The 19,494-nt window shown below is 33.8% G+C and overlaps 1 protein-coding gene across 1 annotated transcript; it reads left to right on the top strand.

Annotated features, from left to right (window-relative positions):
* The first annotated feature begins 16,866 nt into the window (after nt 1-16,866).
* On the top strand, nt 16,867-19,115 carry LOC120117930 (signal peptide peptidase-like 1). Its single transcript, XM_039138093.1, has 3 exons — nt 16,867-17,805; nt 18,504-18,704; nt 18,868-19,115. Exons 1-3 carry the CDS (start codon nt 17,008-17,010, stop codon nt 18,982-18,984), a joined length of 1,116 nt encoding a protein of 371 aa, XP_038994024.1. The 5' UTR covers nt 16,867-17,007; the 3' UTR covers nt 18,985-19,115.
* Nucleotides 19,116-19,494: the final 379 nt, after the last annotated feature.

Raw genomic sequence — 19,494 nt, 5'->3', positions numbered from 1 at the left:
TAATTCAAAGTCCATTAAATTCGGATTTGAGCCAAAATGCTAAAGGGTGTCAAAGTGCATCCATGCACCCCTGCAGTGCATCCATGCACCTCTGCAGTGCATCCATGCATCCCTGCAGTGCATCCATGCACCTGCACTAGTGCATCGATGCACCATGCAGTGCATCGATGCACTCAAACACCGAATGTAATTAGTGCATCGATGTATCCTGCTGTGCATCCATGCACGAAGGCTGCAACGGCTAGTTTATTTGAATTTAATGAAGGGGTATCGATGCACCATGATAGTGCACCGATGCACCATGTTATGAGAAGCCTTTTTGAGTAGAAAAATCATCCCCAAACGACTCCAAAACATCCTCAACGACTATATACAACATCAAACATATTCCAAGCTATAAATATAAGCTAGGGACACTTGAAGAATAAGAGAACAACTATCCAAGCAATCAAACACAAGAGAAGAGTTTTTCATTCTTATTTCAACTTTCTCTTGTAAATATTTTGTTCTTATGAGCTCAATCTTGTAAACACGTACCTTAGAGAGGTTTTCTTGTTTACGTTTATTATCCTTTGTAAAGGGGAAAGGTTCTAACTAATCCCGTGTAAAAGCTAGGTAAAGGTTCTAGTTTAACCCGTGAAAAACTAGGGAGTTGTAAGGTTATCTCTTTGTCCTCAAAAGAAAGAAAAAATTAGTGAATTTGTTGAAAAATCCTTGGTGAGGAGCTAAGGTAGTGGACGTAGACTTTGGTTTAGAAAGTCGAACCATTCTAAATCGTTGTGCAATTTTCTATCTTTCAATCTCCTTACTCCCTAAACTCAAAAACCGTTCTGACCCCTCTTTGCAAACCATTTCGGTTATCGAATCGAGCTTCTGAAAATCCCAACAATTGGCATCAGAGCCTAACTCGTTAAGAATATTTAACCACCTTGAGATGATCCTCGAATAAACTCTACCAGTTTCCGACGCAACCGACAAAGAAATGACTTTTTTCTCCGTTGCTTATTATCTTGAAGAATATCCCATTATGGATTCACAACCGGTCAACAAGCCACCCTTTTTCAATGGAGCAAATTATGCACATTGGAAGAATAAGATGATTTACTTTATTCAATCCTACAATCTAGGAGCTTGGAACTCAATCATGGACGGTTACTCCTCTCTACCCGGCAAGTACAACGATTGGAGTAGAGAAGAGCAGAAAAATTTCCAGCTTAACTCTAAGGCTATACATATTCTATTATGTGCTTTAGGCCCAAATGAATATGGAAGAATCTCATCTTGTTCCAGTGCCAAAGAGATTTAGGATAAGCTCCAAGTCACTCATGAAGGAACCGACAAAGTGAGGGAATTAAAGAAAAGTCTTCTCAACCATAACTACGAGAAGTTCAAGATGAAACTCGATGAAGACATCAAAGCTATAACTGATAGATTTTCTGTGATTGTCAACGGTCTCAAGGGATATGGAGAAGTAATCCCTAATGAGAAGCTTGTGAGGAAGATGATCTACTCTCTTCGAAATGAGTGGCAATCGAAGAAGACGACCATTATCGAAGCAAGAAACTTAAAGTCTCTCACTCTCGACGAGCTAATTGGTTCCCTTCTCACTCATGAGATGATGGTGAAGGAAGATGAAGAAAGGAAAAAGAAGAAAAACAAGAAGAAGAAGAAGAAGGAGGTAGACATTGCCTTCAAATCCACCAATGAAAGCTATCAAGATTCAAGTGATGAGGTGGATGAAGATGATGATGAACAAGAAGAATAGATGGCCAAGCTCTTGAAGGAACTCAAGAGATTCATGATTTCCAAGGAAGTGAAACATGAATCAACCAAGAAGAAGAGTCCCCCGATATGCTTCAATTGTCAAAGAAAGGGGCATGTCAAGTATGAATGTCCTCCTCTAAAGAAAAAGGGGAAGAAGGCATTTGTTGCATCATTGAGCGATGAAGATAATTCCAATGATGAAGATGAAGTAGTCAACCTATGCCTCATGGCCACTCAAGAAGAATTCTAGGTATCTTCTAACTCAAATGAATTTAATTCATTTACTTTTGATGAATTACAAGATGCTTATAATAGGTTGTATTTGGGATTTGAGACCATGAATTCCAAATATACAAAATTAATTTCAAAACTCAAAATTGAAAATAAATCGATTTTGAAAGCTAGAGTTGATTTTGAAAATCAAAATGAAATTTTGAAAAAAGATTTAGAGCTTTCAAAAATCAAAATAAATGATTTAGAAAAGACAAATTTTGAGTTAGGAGTTAAGCTTAAAAGCTTAACAAAAGAAAAAGAATTAATTTCTAAAAACAACCTATTATGTTTAGAAATGAAAAAATGCTCACATTGTCATTTTCATGGTCATAAGGAACATACTTGTCCTTTGAATAAAGGAAAATGTTTTAAAATTAGGCAAGTATGGGTTCCGAAAGGAACAAGAGGCATTGAAACTAATGTTGAAGGATCCAAAGCAATTTGGATACGAAAATTGAAATAAATGTCTCTTATAGGTGTGTGAGAGCAATGGGATTGAAAGTGATGATATTCAAGATGCTCTAGCCACACATGAAAAAGGAATGGGTAACCTCTAAGCTTAATGATTTAATTTTGGTTATTTGGTTGCTCATTTGATTTTAAGCATGTATGAGTTGTGATATTAAATGATTATGTTTTGTTTTAATCTCATGTATGTTGAAAACAATTGGTATGATGAACAATTTTAAAGTTTTAATAAATTTTCAAAATTTTTAGTTCATCATAATAAAATTTTGGTCAAAATTGGTTTTAATGCAAATGACATCTCTCTAATAATTGATATCAATTTTTTTAAAACTTTGATTTTACAAATTTTAAATTTTTGACCTAAATTTGAATGTTTATGCATGTCGTTTAAATGAAAATGATATCTCTCTAACAATTGATATCGAAATTTTCAAAATGCATAACATTTTTGGAAAACTTTATGCATATGCACTTAATTTTAACAAATGGTATTGATATCAAATTTCAACAATTGGTATTGCATAAAGTATTTTAGTCTTGGATATATTGAATTTTATGTGCTACTAACATATTTGTTATTCTTTGTAGAAATTCAATTTCTTTTTAAGTGTCAAGTTCTTAAAGCTAAATTTTGATTGGAATGCATTTATTGAGGGGGAGCTTTGATTTTTTAAATGTCAAATTACCACTTACTCTCCAAAGTTATTTTGAACTTCAAAGATCGAATTATTTTTGATATAACAAAAAGGGGGAGAAGTTTGGTTTGAAAAATTCAATTTTTAAATGAAAAAGGGGGAGTTTTGCCAAAAACAATTTTTCAAATGTTTTGTTATATCAAAAAAGGGAGATTATTGAACTATGTTTTGATATAACAATTTAAGGCAAAATTGTTTTTGGACTTGAATTGAATTTACAAAATGTTTTTGGACTTAATTGAATTTATTCAAAGTTTTAAAAGGTTTCAAAAATAATTCAAAGTCCATTAAATTCGGATTTGAGCCAAAATGCTAAAGGGTGTCAAAGTGCATCCATGCACCCCTACAGTGCATCCATGCAGTGTATCCATGCACCTGCACTAGTGCATCGATGCACCATACAGTGCATCGATGCACTCAAACACCGAATGCAATTAGTGCATCGATGCATCCTTCTGTGCATCGATGCATCAAGGTTGTACATCGATGCATCCTTTTGTCCATCGATGCATCAAGGTTGTGCATCGATGCATCCTGCTGTGCATCCATGCACGAAGGTTGCAATGGCTAGTAACAGCTAGTTTATTTGAATTTAATGAAGGGGTATCGATGCACCATGATAGTGCACCGATGCACCATATTATGGGAAGCCTTTTTGAGTAGAAAAATCATCTCCAAACGGCTCCAAAACATCCCCAACGGCTATATATAACATCAAACACATTTCAAGCTATAAATACACGCTAAGGACACTTGAAGAATAAGAGAACAACTATCCAAGCAATCAAACACAAGAGAAGAGATTTTCATTCTTATTTCAACTTTCTCTTGTAAATATTTTTTTCTTGTGAGCTCAATCTTGTAAACACCTACCTTATAGAGGTTTTCTTGTTTACATTTATTATCCTTTGTAAAGGGGAAAGGTTCTAGCTAATCCCGTGTAAAAGCTAGGTAAAGGTTTTAGTTTAACCCATGAAAAACTAGGGAGTTGTAAGGTTATCTCTTTGTCCTCAAAAGAAAGAACAAATTAGTGAATTTGTTGAAAAATCCTTAGTGAGGAACTAAGGTAGTGGACGTAGACTTTGGTTTAGAAAGTCGAACCACTCTAAATCGTTGTGCAATTTTCTATCTTTCAATCTCCTTACTCCCTAAACTCAAAAATCGTTCCGACCCCTCTTTGCAAACCATTCTGGTTGTCGAATCAAGCTTCCGAAAATCCCAACAGAAATTGTCTCAAAGGCGACAACCAATCAGTTTATTCCTATATGTGTAGCAAAATTCTTCAGAAGATCTGATTGATGACTTCAGGAAGTCAAATCATTGTTAGAGACATCTGAAAATTTCTGAACATTGATTTCTTGAAAGATCAAAACTATGCATTTATGACTGACTATATTGGATGTGATGATGGATGCTAAGATGAAATTTATTTGATGTGCTTGGATGAATTATTAAATTTGTTCTCAAGAGAGAATAAAATGTCTTTAATGCACATAATGATGAATGCAAAGATGCAAATTTCACGTCTCATGTATGTATGTAATGATGTATGTTTATGTTAATCTGTGAGGGGAATAGTTACATGAGTAGTCTTCATTCTATCCCTAACTCAGTTTGTCTTCATTTCCACCATGGTGTACTCATGCAAACCTCGATCTGAGACAATTTGTTTTCCTTGCCCAATCAAATTTTCCCCAAAAATTTGGCTTCTTTTTCCCTAGCTTGAGTTTCAGAGATATATTCGTTGAATTCCAAGATACTTCCAAAGAACTTATCTTGTTTGAAAATGTTTTTCTTCCTTTGAATTTTCAAATTTTTGAAAAATATCAAAAGGAATTTTGAAAAATATTTCCTCCTTCCAAGTTTCACAGTTGAAGCAAGTCATAAAGCAGGAGTTTGTTGGATATCAAAAGAATCAACTACTCTTTTAATCTTTGATAGTTGTAAATCTTTGACAAATATCAAGATCGAAAGGTTGGGTTTGAGGTAGGCTACCTAAATTTTAATGTATGTTTCATCGATTTAGTCATCGTGAAGGTCATGGCATGCCCCTCTTTCTTGGTTTGACATTTTGATCGGAGGCGAACAAAATGACGCAACTAACATAGTTAATTGTCAGACTCTTTAGAACACTTCTATTTCAGTTCTCTGAAATCTTCCATTTGTTCAAGCTTCATAGACTACTCTAGCAAAGGTAGTGCAGAAATATAAGTCTAAAAATGAGATTTCTGAGCGCTTGTGTGAAATTGACTATAAAAGGTGTTCCTCAACTCCCTTAGTCCATATTCACCGAAACTCTTTATTTAGTAAATTTGATTTAATTTTTCGTTGTTTGGCTAGCTGAATTCAGTTTTATTGTATATATATTATAATTGCCTTTGTTCGGCTAGCTGAAGAATTCATGTCGTCACAAAGTCTTCGACTTGACAATTACAGTGAAGCAAACACCGAATTGCCAAGTACCCGATCAATGTCATGGTTTGAATGATATCTATTCATAAAGCCAGGGCTTTAGAGTTTCCTCTATAACCAATTATTTTAGCGGAATAGCTCAGCTTTATTGTATACTTTATATATATATATATATATATATTCTAGGTATACGGATTCCATTTCTTAAGTTTGTCATCGTTAAAATTCAATTCCTAAGCAACTGACCTAAACTAGATTCGCCTACTTGACCATTCCATCTGTGAAGATCATGATCATCATTGAACATTATTAACATAAGTAGGAACCAATTATTTTGTAATCTCGTGCTCTAGTTGCACCATTTTGTCCGATCCAAACACATACCTGAATGCCAAACCCTTGATTGACTCTACATGCAAGGGTAAAACTAGCTTGGTTCCTTCAAGAGATGGGTATTGTTGAGTTAATCGATTGACGGAATCGACCAAGAAGGGGGTGAATTGGCAATTAAAAATTTGGTGGAAGCTTTTGCAGAAAATTGAATGTAATTGCACAGCTATTTAGAGTGGTTCGACTTTCTCAACCAAAGTCTACGTCCACTACCTTAGCTATCCACACTAAGGATTTTCCAACAAATTCACTAATTTGTTCTTTCTTTTGAGGACAAAGAGTAACCTTACAACTTTCTCAAGAATTATACCCCAAATTCTTGAGCACACTCTTTTTCAAAGAGAAATACACAAATTTGCAAAATTACAAGGAAAACCTCACAAGGTAAGATGTTTGCACAATTCTAGAACAAGAAAAGAACATAAAAAATAATTACAAATGAGCACAAATGGTGTTCTTGAAAGCAAAATGAATATTGAAAGGAAAATTGGCTTGATTTGCACAAACATGGTGTTTGATGCTTTCTCTCTTGTTTCTCTATATTTCTTGTTGATCAAAGGCTTTAGAACTTGTTTAAATACTCCCTCAATTGATTCTGAACGTTGGGGATGATTAGTGGAGTCAATGGAGCCGTTTAAGTGTGAAAACCATTAATACAACAGCGTAGAGCGTGGGGGGAATCGGTACCCCTCATGGGGAATCGGTTCCCTAAGTGTAAAATTCAATATTTATACTGTTAAACAGGGGGAATCAATACCCCCTGGGGGGAATCGGTTCCCTCTGAGCATTCTGTTTTTCTCGGAGCAAAACCATTCAGGGGGGAATCAGTACCCCCTTGGGAGGAATCGGTTCCCTCTGAGCAATCTGGAATTTTTGGCTTTGAAATGGTTCGAAATATTTTGTAAAATTATTTTGAAATTATTTTAAGTTTAAACCTTAATTTTACACTTGAGTAAGGATTAAAAATGACATTTGAAAGATTTGGAGTAATATTTTGATATTCGAATAATTATATTGAATATACTTAGAAAATCTTTTTGAAAAATCTTAAAATTCATTTATCTTAATTTGTTATATCGAAATATCAAAATATTTTCAACAATCTCTCCCTTTTTGATATAACAAAACATTTTAGTAATTTTAAGATTTTGAAATCAAGTTTTGAAATTACTCCCCCTTACTCTAACACTTCTCTCCTTTAAAGCACTTTAATATTTCTCCCCCTTTTTGTTAAATCAAAAAGACTTTTAAAACAAGGTTTTGAAATCATTTAGCCAATTGATGATATATATAGCTTAAGCTGCTAAGATCACAATCAAGAGAAACATTAGCCATTAGTTCCATAATTCAATATTCATAATTAATGTGAAATGACAAAAATTGGTCATAATGCAACTAATATGTAAATGATGCAAAAATAAACATTAAGCTCAAAATGAAAGTTAAAACCAAACCAAATATATAAGCATGTAAGTTCAAATATCCGATTATCCATCAAATTCAAACATCCAAAATAAAACAATCCATGAACGTCAAAATGTTTCACAATTCAAAGTTTTGAGTTCGGGATGATAAATCCATTGGCTCGGTTCCTTATCCTTTTTCCATCTTGCTTTCTTCATGGAAGTAAGATTGATTTGGTTTTGAAGAGGGATAGGAATATCAGAAGAGACCCTAAGACCGCGTTTGATAAATAAATTACTAAGGAGACAACCATAAACCAAGGTTTCTATATTCTTGGAAGGAATAGTATTTATGAAAACTCACTAAAGATGATCTGTGGCAGATTAATCTTCTTTTTATATTGGATACAGTAAATCCACCATATATCTATGTTCCTAAGGGAGGAGTACTTACCTCTGGATGGTCTAAACCACCAAGAGATCATATAATGAAGGAATCTATCACGATAAGTTCTTAGGGTACTCTCACTATCCTTAGACTTATAGGGTGAATCCACAGTCTCGTTTTCATTAAACCTGAGTTATCTAGTCCAAAATGAGTAGCGATTGTGCTGGAGTCAATAAAAATGAATTGTCCTAAAAGATAGGATCGAATTCCTATAATTTCATATCGGCGCTCGTTTTGGACACATACCACATTAAAATAGAAAAATACGGACTAATTGATGATAAACCAAAGGTTTGAGTTTAAAGAGTTTATCAAACTTCTAGGATTTAAGAGTATGAAGATATTGGAAGTCCATATCTTCTATAGGTTGAATCAAAGGGATACGTTCTTCCCGGATTTTGTATGACTCAAAACAAGTATGGTACCTATGATATAGATCTTGTCTACGACCAGGTACGTGAAACAAGAGTTCATAATGGTCATATTTGGGTTATTTGGATTGGGTGGAGGAATAAGAGGTCGATTTTGACTTGAGCGACTAGACAATGTCCTAGGTCGTTTAGGATTTGACATGGTTTAAGAATCGAAATATAATATATAACCTGCAAATTTAAACACATGTATGCAATATAATCAAAACCCAAAACTCAAATGAGTTCTCAATATTTCAAGGTTCTCTAAACCGAATCCTAAAGGGCAATGTTTTGAAAAACTGTTTGGAAAATAATATTTGAAAATCATAATATTCATAGTTTTTATGAAAACAACATAATTAAATCAAAAACATCAATTAAAACAACAATTCTCGATTTTTTTATTTCGAAATTAAAAGATATTTTTGAAAAATTGAGTGTTTTTGACGAAATTGGTTGTAAAATCATCATATAACCAATGTACGATGTAATGTTCATCTTAGAACTAATCAAAACTAGTCTTAAGTTCAAAAATCAATGAAATAGAGGATTTTGAAATATTACCTTGAAAATTTGGATTTTATGAGAATGTGATGTTGTCTGCAAGGATTAGAAGTTGAAGAAAGATCTAATTCCGACTTGTATTTGATGATTTTGGAAAAAATGGAGATTTAGAGAGAAAGAGAGGATGAATGACGTTTAAGATAGAAGAGAGGGTTTTAAGAGAAAAGGTTTTTCTGGGCGTTTAATAACCAGAACTCATGGGGGTATCGATTCCCTAAAGGAGGGAATCGGTTCCTATTCAAAGGGGGATCGGTACCCCCTTGGGGGAATCGATTCCCTCCGAGCATTCTGTTTTTCTCGGAGTAAAACCATTCAGGGGGAATCGGTACCCCCTTGGGGGGGAATCGGTTCCCTCTGAGCAATCTGGAATTTTTGGCTTTGAAATGGTTCGAAATATTTTGTAAAATTATTTTGAAATTATTTTAAGTTTAAATCTTAATTTTACACTTGAGTAAGGATTAAAAATGACATTTGAAAGATTTGGAGTAATATTTTGATATTCGAATAATTATATCGAATATACTTAGAAAATCTTTTTGGAAAATCTTAAAATTCATTTATCTTAATTTGTTAAATCGAAATATCAAAATGTTTTCAACAGGTATGTATTTTGGTGTATATTCTGGGGTAGGATTAAGAGTTCTTGTTTTGTTGGGGTTTAATCTTGTCATTTGTCAAAGATTTACAACCTCAATTATTAAAAGGCTTTTAATTAATATGATATTTAAGGAATTTCAAGATTAAAATTTGCTCATTGTTCATTTCCTCATAATGAAGCATTTTATTTAAATGTTCGAATGTCAAGTGACTTGCAAACATTCACACATATATAAAACACAAGTTTAAACAAAATGACATACATAAGAATGCAACAACACTCCTGATGGATGCCCCAACCGACTCCCGATCAGAATGCCTCATCACATATTGAACGTCAATGCCCCTGAATCAACCAGATCTTAGACCTTGTACTTCAATGCCCCACAGTTCTTAGTGGTGTGTCCTGAGCTCCCAATATGACAATTGCATATGACGTTAATATCATGGTCTTCAGGATATGGGGTTTCTCTTGGTTTGGATTGAAATAGAGTCACAAGATTATTCTTAACTAGCGTAGGGAGCAATTCCTTAGACGTCATTGGGATTGGATTGATACGATTCTTTCCATGGAAGATATTATGAGGTCTAGTCCCTTGATTGGCAAGATAAGACCCCACTATGTTAATTTCAACTCTTTCCTCAATGTCAGTACTACTAGTGCTTCTTATCTGGTCATTCTTGACAGCTTTTTCGATCATTTCTCCACACATTATGATGTTAGAAAAAATCTTAGTAGCAGCCCCTATCATGTGGTTAACATATGGAGATTTTAATGTATTAATGAATAAAGTAATGAACTCATTTTCAATCATTGATGGATGTACTTGAGATGCAACATCCATCTATCGTTGAGCATATTGTCAGAAGCTTTCATCACTATTCATCTCCATATTTTGTAGCATTTTTCGATCAGGGGCCATATCAGTCATGTATTTGTATTGACCCAAAAAAGCTCTAGCCAAATCCTTCCTAGAGCAGATTTGAGTATGACTCAGCTGATTATACCACTTAGAAGTGGGTCTAGTCAAACTATCTTGAAAGTAATGGATCAACATCTGATCATTGTTGGTGTATCTAGTCATCCTTCGAACAAACATCGTGAGATGGACATTAGGGCAACTAGTTCCATTGTACTTTTCAAAGTCGGGCATCTTGAATTTGGGCGGAAGCACCAAGTCGGGAGCTAATACTAGTTTTGTTGCATCCATATCATTGTCATAGCTCTTTCATCTCATTCCTTTGAAGGTCTCTCTGCACCACTATTTTAAGTTCTCAAGGATCTAATTCTTGGCTCTTCTCATCACCTTAGGAACATATATGTTATGATCAGTATAATTACCCCGAGGATTTATCACAGTTACACGAGTTTTAGTGGCAGATAAGCCTACTTGGTGGCTTGTAAGCTTGTCAGGCTAAATGCGTATTGGTGGATTTGTATGTATACTCACACATTCAGAGGTTTCACAAGTTGAGGAAATATTTTATTTGCCTCTTTCTTGGTTAAGCCCATTCAGTTTTGCTACAATTTGATCGACCAGGTCGTTTTGGTTTTGCAAGATATGATACATGGTGGCTTTTTGCACCTGCTCCATTTTAGCTTCTCACTCTGCTTGCATCTTTTGCAAACTCTCTTCCAGTTCTTTCTTCAGTTTCTCAAATTTTGCTTGCATTCTCAATACTGTGTGAACGAAGTTGCACAGTTAGAAGAACTTCTTCATATTCCTCCACGAGATAAACCTATGATTCTATGATTAATGCATGCAAAAAAAAATGCTTCAATGAATGTCATGCAGAATGCGAATATGCAAATGCATATGCAAAAAATGTGAAAATGTTTAAACAAACGCAGTGCAGAATGTAAATGCAAAAGATATCGATTTTCAAAAGTAATCATTCTTTGAAAGAGTTTCATTCGTCCAAAAGAGTTTTCATCTTTACAAGAAAGATCAATCTACGAATGTGTTTTGTGATACGTAATCCCCAGACAAACTATCTCATTTTTGCCATTTGTGTTTTTTTTCAGACCAAGCTCGGACCGCCGGATTGCGTTCTTCCTTGTTATGAAAACTCTTTTCCATTTTAATGGTCGCTCTTCTACTATGATGATTACTTGGTTAATCAATACCTTTCTTTTATTTATGATGATCATGCAAAATGTCAAATAATAAACAATCAAACATAGAAAATGTGTTAAAAAATCAAATATCAAGAAGATATTATTGAAAGGTATTTACAATACCTACCCACATACTTTTATAGTTCTCATACTTTATTCAAAAAGGAAAATAATACGAGTAAAGAAAAGAGGCTTATTGTCGTTTCTCCTTTGTGTACACTTATTCGGGTACCTAACAACGGACATAGTTTAGGCATAAATTTTATTGGGGGTGGGTTACTAGGGCTCACTATATGCGGTGTTGGGTTCTAAGAAAAATGGTACTTGAATTGTCCATATTGGTGCCTTCTTAGGATGTCAAACCCTCAATCATGGCCAATTACAGGCTCGTACGGATTGAGTTCAATGCGAGAGAATACATTCCCTTATGTCCATGCGGAGAAACAATTTATCTCATGTTGACATAAGGTATATGAACCCCAAAGGTTACTAGCTAAAACCCATGCGGAGAAACAATTTATCTCACGCAGGCTAAGCTTTCACCTCAACTTAAAAAACACAAAGCTCGTAAGTGAGCTTATGATATGTAAATGTACGTGTTGTGAGTAAGGAGAAACTCACAACCCTTTAAAAACATGACAGAAGACAAAATTTTAATAAGCTCAAAACCTGTCCAATTCTGAAGATCAATAAAATCAAAAACCCATTAGTTTAAAAAAATATGTATTGTATGCTGAAACTCAAAATAGATAAAAGGATCATAAATTAAATACAATTTAAATTTGTAATTCCCAAATACAAAACAATGTATAAGTGTTCATGGCCTGACTCTCGAAGTCCCCAGCAGAGTCGTCAAGTTGTCATAACGTTTCCCCGAGGAATCCGTTAGACTTAAAAAATTAGTTTTCGGGGAAGGTGATGAAATATATTTTTGAAAACAATTTGATTTTGGAGTTGCCACCAACTTTTAAGTTAGGTAGGTTGGAAACCTTAAACGATAAAAAAATGGTATGTGTTTTACCAAAGATTGATTTTTAAGAGTTCGGGAGTCAATTACGTGTGGGGAAGGGTGAGCACCCCCACAACGCCCAAATTTTGGTACCTAAACGATTATATGTTGTTTAAATATTGGGAATTACAAACTTGAAAATATATTTAAATTAAGATCCTTTTTTTCATTTGACTTTATTCAAAAAGTGTCAATTTTCGAATAACTAATGCACTTTTGTGTGAACAATCTTCGGAATGCATTTCCCATAGATTCCCGTCACAAAAATATTATTTCACATTTTTTCACAAAAATAAAATAAAACAAAACAAAATGAAAATGAGAATGAAAAGAGATAAAAATCAAAATAAATAAATGTAAAGCAAAGAAACTATTTAATAAAAAAACATTTCTGCGAAAAATCTTCGAAAAGATACATTCCCTTAGTTGGGAGATGTCCTCGTAGATTTCCCTTACAATGAAATTTTCCATTTTTACATATTTTATAGAACAATGATGATTTATAACAAAGGGCGTTAATAATTATCTAAATATGCACATAATAATAAAACAAAAAGAAATAATAAAAAATTCATACAAAGAATACTTATAACAATTACATAATTTATATGCATACGTGCATGAAATTATAACGATCAATAAAAAAAAAAGTTACAAATTTGTATTAAAATGCGTATGTACAAATATGATAAAATAAAATACCAATAACCAAAATTTAATCATACACAATACATAAGGACTAAATAGTAAAAACATTAACTTTAGAGGTATAATAATAAACATATTAAAATTCATAGTTAATGTGTAAACATTATATAACCTGAGTACTAAAACAGAAATAAATCCCAAACACTAAAGGTTTAATACAATGATTAAAATGCAAACCAAACAAAATTTAACATACGAAATAAAAATACCATAAAATTTCATTCAGTGACTTAAAGGATAACATTACAAAGACAAGGGGTTTAAACTGTGATTTTACCCCGAAGAAATGAAAACATGCGTGAGATTACAGAAGACGAATGACTAAAACTGCTAATAAATCATTTCTTAAAAACACGGAGAAACCCCTTTGGCCAAAACGGCGATGTTAGGTTATAAGACCCCATTAAGGGTTTTAAAACCCTAAATTTTCATTTCTTTTTTTCTCTCTCAGTCGCTCGCCTCTACTCTCCCTCTCTCCATTTGCTTCCTATCACTTAAGGGTGTAACAACCCTAAAACCACCATATATTGGTAGTATCAAACCCGAAACCCCTATTGCTCTATAGATTTCCCCTATTCGAAACCCATAATACCCTAACACTTGAATCTATCATAATTATTCATTATCCCTAAAAAAAGAAACCCGAAAATAGGTAAAAGGATTACCTTTATGCTCTGAATTTTTTTTTTGCTCCGGTGACACAAGGGTCTTTGGGTTCAAAGGTAAGATTCCCATCCTTTCTTTTTCGAATCTCTTTGGCCTTTTTTTCTGTTTTTGTTGTTCTCTCCCTCCCCGAATGATTCTTTGATAGTCATCCCTCCTCTCTCTATTCTCTTCTTATTTTTATGGTTGTTTGCCTTTGTTGATGGGATGATGATATCTAGTATGTAGGATAATGGGTCTCTGATTTTTTTGTAGGTTGAATCCTGATTTTTTAGGGATTAGGTTATAGGGTTGATATTTTCACTGTTTTGAGGATTATTCGATTACTGTGGCTGACAACGGTAGCTCAGGATGTCTCAGCAGCGGCTCACACGCCAATTTGGAGGAGCGCGTACATCACACGCGCCGGCGAGGGTTGTTCAACTTCACTGGAGCCATTGGATATGAGCTAGGGTTTTAAAACCCTAACTGAGTCGGGTCTGGTTGGATCAGGTCTGGATCCTGGGTCAAGTCATGTAATTGGGTTGACTTGGTGTTGGGCTTGTAATGAGCTGTTGGGCTTCGGGTTAGGCCTGGAATTGGGTCTGTAACATGTAATAATAATTAAAAAGAATAATAATAGTAATATAATTAATAATAATAATAATAATATACTAATAATATTTTTTATAGACCGGGACAAAAACGGGTGTGTACACTAATGAATAAGAAAAAGATTTTATGTAAAATATATTTTGTTAAAAGTTTGTATTAAAAAATTAATGGTTTGGAGATTATGAATTAATGAATAATTTATATTGAATTCAAGTTTAATTTTATGTGAGTTATCTATTAAAGAAATTATGTGAGTTATTTTTAATTGTCGGAAAAGTTACATTTACAATTAAAATGGAGGAGTTAGAGATTGTTTGAGTAAGTTAAGTTAATTCGAGTTACAAAATTTTAATTTAAACGAGTTGGTGAATCATATTTTTTATTTAGATTTTATTTATTTATTTTTAATCAGATTAAATTTATATAATTTTTTTTAATCCTAATTCTTATAGGATTGCATTCTTATAACTCTATGTGATTTAGGGTTTCTTAATGATAAAAGAATATAATTTAATCAACTTTAATTTTTAATTTACCGAAACTAATGTGACTGCTCAAAATTCAAATTAGTTGTGCCTAGTTAATGCTCACCCGTGTCGGTAACGTCTAATATTAACATTTATAATAATATCTTTTCTTAATCGTATATTAAGGCTACCACACATTAGGCCTCCCCATAAATGAACTGAACGTTCAACGAACCGTTCATGAACCGTGCGGCGGGAAGTTCGTTTATGTGCGTTTATTTATTAAATGAATGAACATGAATAAGATTTTACGTTCGTTTAATTAAATGAACGAACATGAACAAATGGTTCGTTCATTCATTTACGTTCGTGAACGTTCGATTATATGTTCGTTCATTTATGTTCGTTCATTTATGTTCGAACAGAGGGCAAGTTGAATATGTTACGCATATTATTGAAGTTGTTTGGATTTCAAGAAGATTGTTTTGTTGAACAAATTAATTTTAAGACTTTATTATGTTCATATAGCTTATTTATGATTTATGTATGTTTTTGTCGTATTCGAACAAATTAACTCTAAAGTTGTAGGATATATTAATGAATTTTAAGTTGTTATTCTTGTTGTTTACTTTTTTTTACATTCGTTTGTTGTGTTCGAATAAGTTTTTTTTTTGTGTTTGTGTTGTTCGTTTATGTTCGTTCGTTTGTGTTCGTTTATTTATTAAATAAACGAACATGAACAAGCTATATTCCTTAATGAACGAACATGAACAAAAAAAAAATTATTCGTTTATGTTCGTTTATTTATTAAATGAACGAACATGAACATATCTATGTTCGTGTGCGTTTGGTTCGTTTACCGACATACCCATGTCCGTGCTTCCCCTGTTTAGTTTTCAAGCGAAATCTCAAAACAACGTTGATTCAAATTACAAATACATGAAAATAATGGGGGCATTCTGCAAATTAACTCAAAATCTCAATTCCTTCGCCTGGCACTAGAAAAAAGAGAGCTTAATGATCATCATCAGAGCTGTTCCTCTCCAAAATATCTCTTTCCTTAATTTACATTTTTTATCTTGTTTTATTTACGTTTCCTTTGTTCAGATCTTTACTCACCGCGTGTATGTAGATCAAATCTTATCTCTACTTTTTTTAGAATATTGTTTATGAATTTATTTTATAGCTTTTTAGTAATTTTTTGCGCTCTAGATTGTTAGCCGTTTTATGGGGTTCTTGATCTTCCATATGAGCTGTGAACGTAATGGAGATTTTGCATTTCATCTCAGTTTTTGTTTGTTTACTGTGATTTTCTTATATTTATATGAAAATTGAATTTTTGAGGGAATTTTATATAAATTGACGGAAAATAGACATGAGATGTAAATTTAACTGGTTTCTCTAGACGGAAATGCAATTCTTACTTGAATGCGACTGGATTAAGGAGTTGAGTTAGTTTAATTAGAAAATTGTTGGAATTGTAATCAACCTGTTTCTGTTTGTGTTTCTGTTTGTATTTTGAGATTTTCCATGCAAATCAGAGGAAAGAGTGTTATAAAAAAGAATTAAAGGGAAGATGGGGATACTAGGGTTATGTAGACTCAAGAAATGGATTGCTCATCTTTTGCTTTTCTAGCTTGCCTTTCTTCAATTTAAAGTTCCTCATTAGAGATTTGTGATTTAGAAAGTATCAGTTATAACACAGCAATGAAATTAAAATCTTTTCTCTTTTATATCTTCCATTTGTTTTTTTAAGGAACACATGATATATAATATCTGGGGGCTAAAGTTGATTCACTTTTCCTTGATATAGCTACTGATGTTTCTCCTGATTTGTTATGTATTTTAATAGATCTTGTTTGGTGTAATTGTTTTGCAGGTTGCATGGATTTCTCTGCTAATAGTTTTCTTTAGAGAAATAGTGCAACTCTGTTCTCGAGATTCATCTTGTGTTGTATTCGATTTAGGTGCATAAAGACACACTTCAGACAATTGATCAAAAATAGTTGCGTGCTTAGTCATGGATTCTTTGTGGAAACTTTTATATTTACTTGAGCCTGCCCCGCTTACTCTCATACTTACGGCAGTGGCTGTGACATTTGGATCTGCATTTCGTGCTTTGAATTATGGGAAAGAAATGGAGCGGAATCATGACTTGTCAGAAGCATCAATTACTCTAGATAGGTCCCAAGCACTAATGATCCCAATAATGAGCTCCTGCAGCTTACTTTTGATGTTTTACCTTTTTTCTTCCGTCTCGCAACTTCTGGCTGCATTCACAGCAATTGCGTCTGTTTCATCCTTATTCTTCTGTCTATCCCCTCACGTTGCCTATTTGAAGTCACATTTTGGTTTGGCCGACCCATTTGTGTCTCGGTGTTGTTCAAAGTCATTTACAAGAATACAGGGCTTATTGTTATTGGCATGCATCCTCACGGTTGCATCTTGGCTTGTTTCAGGGCATTGGATTTTGAACAATTTGTTAGGTATCGCCATCTGTATTGCATTTGTCAGTCATGTGCGCCTTCCGAACATCAAAATATGTGCGATGCTTCTAGTATGTTTGTTTGTGTATGACATATTCTGGGTTTTCTTCTCTGAAAGATTTTTCGGGGCTAATGTCATGGTGTCAGTAGCAACACAACAAGCTTCAAACCCAGTTCACACTGTTGCTAATAGTTTGAGTCTCCCTGGCTTACAATTGATCACGAAAAAACTAGAATTGCCTGTAAAGATTGTTTTCCCAAGGAATTTGTTGGGTGGTGCATCCCCTGGTGGAAGTTCAGCTGACTTCATGATGCTTGGTCTTGGTGATATGGTATGAAAGCCTTTCTCTTCAGTATATGAGAAAGTAGTTTTTGTTGACTTTTGAAGGTGTCTTATTTTATAAAATCAGTAGGTATCCTTGCATTTCATTTGATTTTGATCTCAATTCTTTTATGAATGAACATGGAGAATATTCTGATGAATCAGACCCGTTTCTATGTTGCTCAAGGATTAATCACTTGGGCAAGTTTACTGGGCACAGTACTATTTTTTTCTGCATTGAGATTTTCCATTTACAGTTGAATTTTTAACGCCCATTCTTCTCTTTTTATATGGCCATGCTGTGTATCATGCAATGCTCTTGAATATTTGCACGCCCGCTGTTACACTTACTGGACTAGCATTTAACCTTGAATCATCATCTTCAAGCTTGAGAAGTCTATTCTTATTGTTCTTGTTCCTGGCATGATTATTATCGGAGGAACTAACAAACATGTCCTCTCAAACAATTCTGGTTTGCAGACGACACTTTTATTCTGGCACGAGGGAGATCAATGTTATGTACTTGTTGAAAAACTGCATATTATTTGCTATTCATGCTTTTATAGAGACTAACACTCCAACATATGCACGTGACTTATTGAGAATAACATTGTAGCGTTGTGTACCAGTTCCACATTACTTTCTTGGCTAGTGTCATCTTTATTTTTTTTTATTAGTGTTCCTAATTACTTTGTTTACTTCATGTAGGCCATTCCTGCCATGCTGCTAGCATTAGTCCTCTGTTTTGATCATCGAAAGAGTAGGGAAACAGTAAATCTTTTAGATTTACATTCCTCAAAGGGGCACAAATACATATTGTATGCCCTTCCTGGGTATGCTGTCGGACTGGTAACCGCACTTGCAGCCGGCATTTTGACACACTCGCCTCAACCCGCTCTTCTTTATCTGGTATTTGTCATTACAGCTTATTGAAACTTCTTGTTAACTCCAGCAAAATCCAACTCGGTTTTATTAAAGCTGTTAACGGTCGTTGTAGTTTTTTGAGTTCATGGGATGCCTGTTGCACCTCTGCATTGTTTTTGACTTGCATCCTCTGATCTTTTACACTTAGGTACCTTCAACGCTGGGACCTGTAATTTTCATCTCGTGGTTAAGGAAGGAGCTACTTGAATTATGGGAAGGAACCATGCCAAATTTCAATGACAAGGCTAGGCAAATAGAAGTCTGAGCCATTTCTCCCCGCAGCACAATGCCTCGTTAGGTTGACGGAACCTTTTGGATGTTCCGGTGTCGAAAACTAGAGTAATATAATCAACAATTCAATGTTTTACTTTATGAAATCCAACTTTGCCAATGATATATTTGCCTAATGAAAGCCAGAAAACGAACCTGATGGTGAGCCTATTGTTTGAACAAGAAACAGACCAACGATTTGCTCTAAAATGTTCTGGCCTTCCGTTTCTGCCTTTCCAGTTTTATGGTAAAATATTAGAGCTTTTCATCCGCTATATATGAAAGAGATGCAGGTGACATCAGTTCAATTGGAGTAGTTATAAAAGAAAATCTAAAATTTAATGAGAATAGAAATTATATTTAACAAGGGTAAGATTCACTTACAATGTAAAATTATTAGTTTTGCATGAAAATATAATAATTTGATGAATCTAAATAGATGTTGAGATTAAAAAGTTTTTATTCCCTTTTTCCTTAAAAAATAGAAAAAAGAAAATATTAATGT

This window comes from Hibiscus syriacus, unplaced genomic scaffold, assembly GCF_006381635.1.
Source record: "Hibiscus syriacus cultivar Baekdansim isolate YM2019G1 unplaced genomic scaffold, ASM638163v2 tig00000916_pilon, whole genome shotgun sequence".
Taxonomy (NCBI): Eukaryota; Viridiplantae; Streptophyta; class Magnoliopsida; order Malvales; family Malvaceae; genus Hibiscus; species Hibiscus syriacus.
The sequence above is the reverse complement of the archived record's forward strand: the minus strand, read 5'-3'. Positions and strand labels throughout refer to the sequence as shown.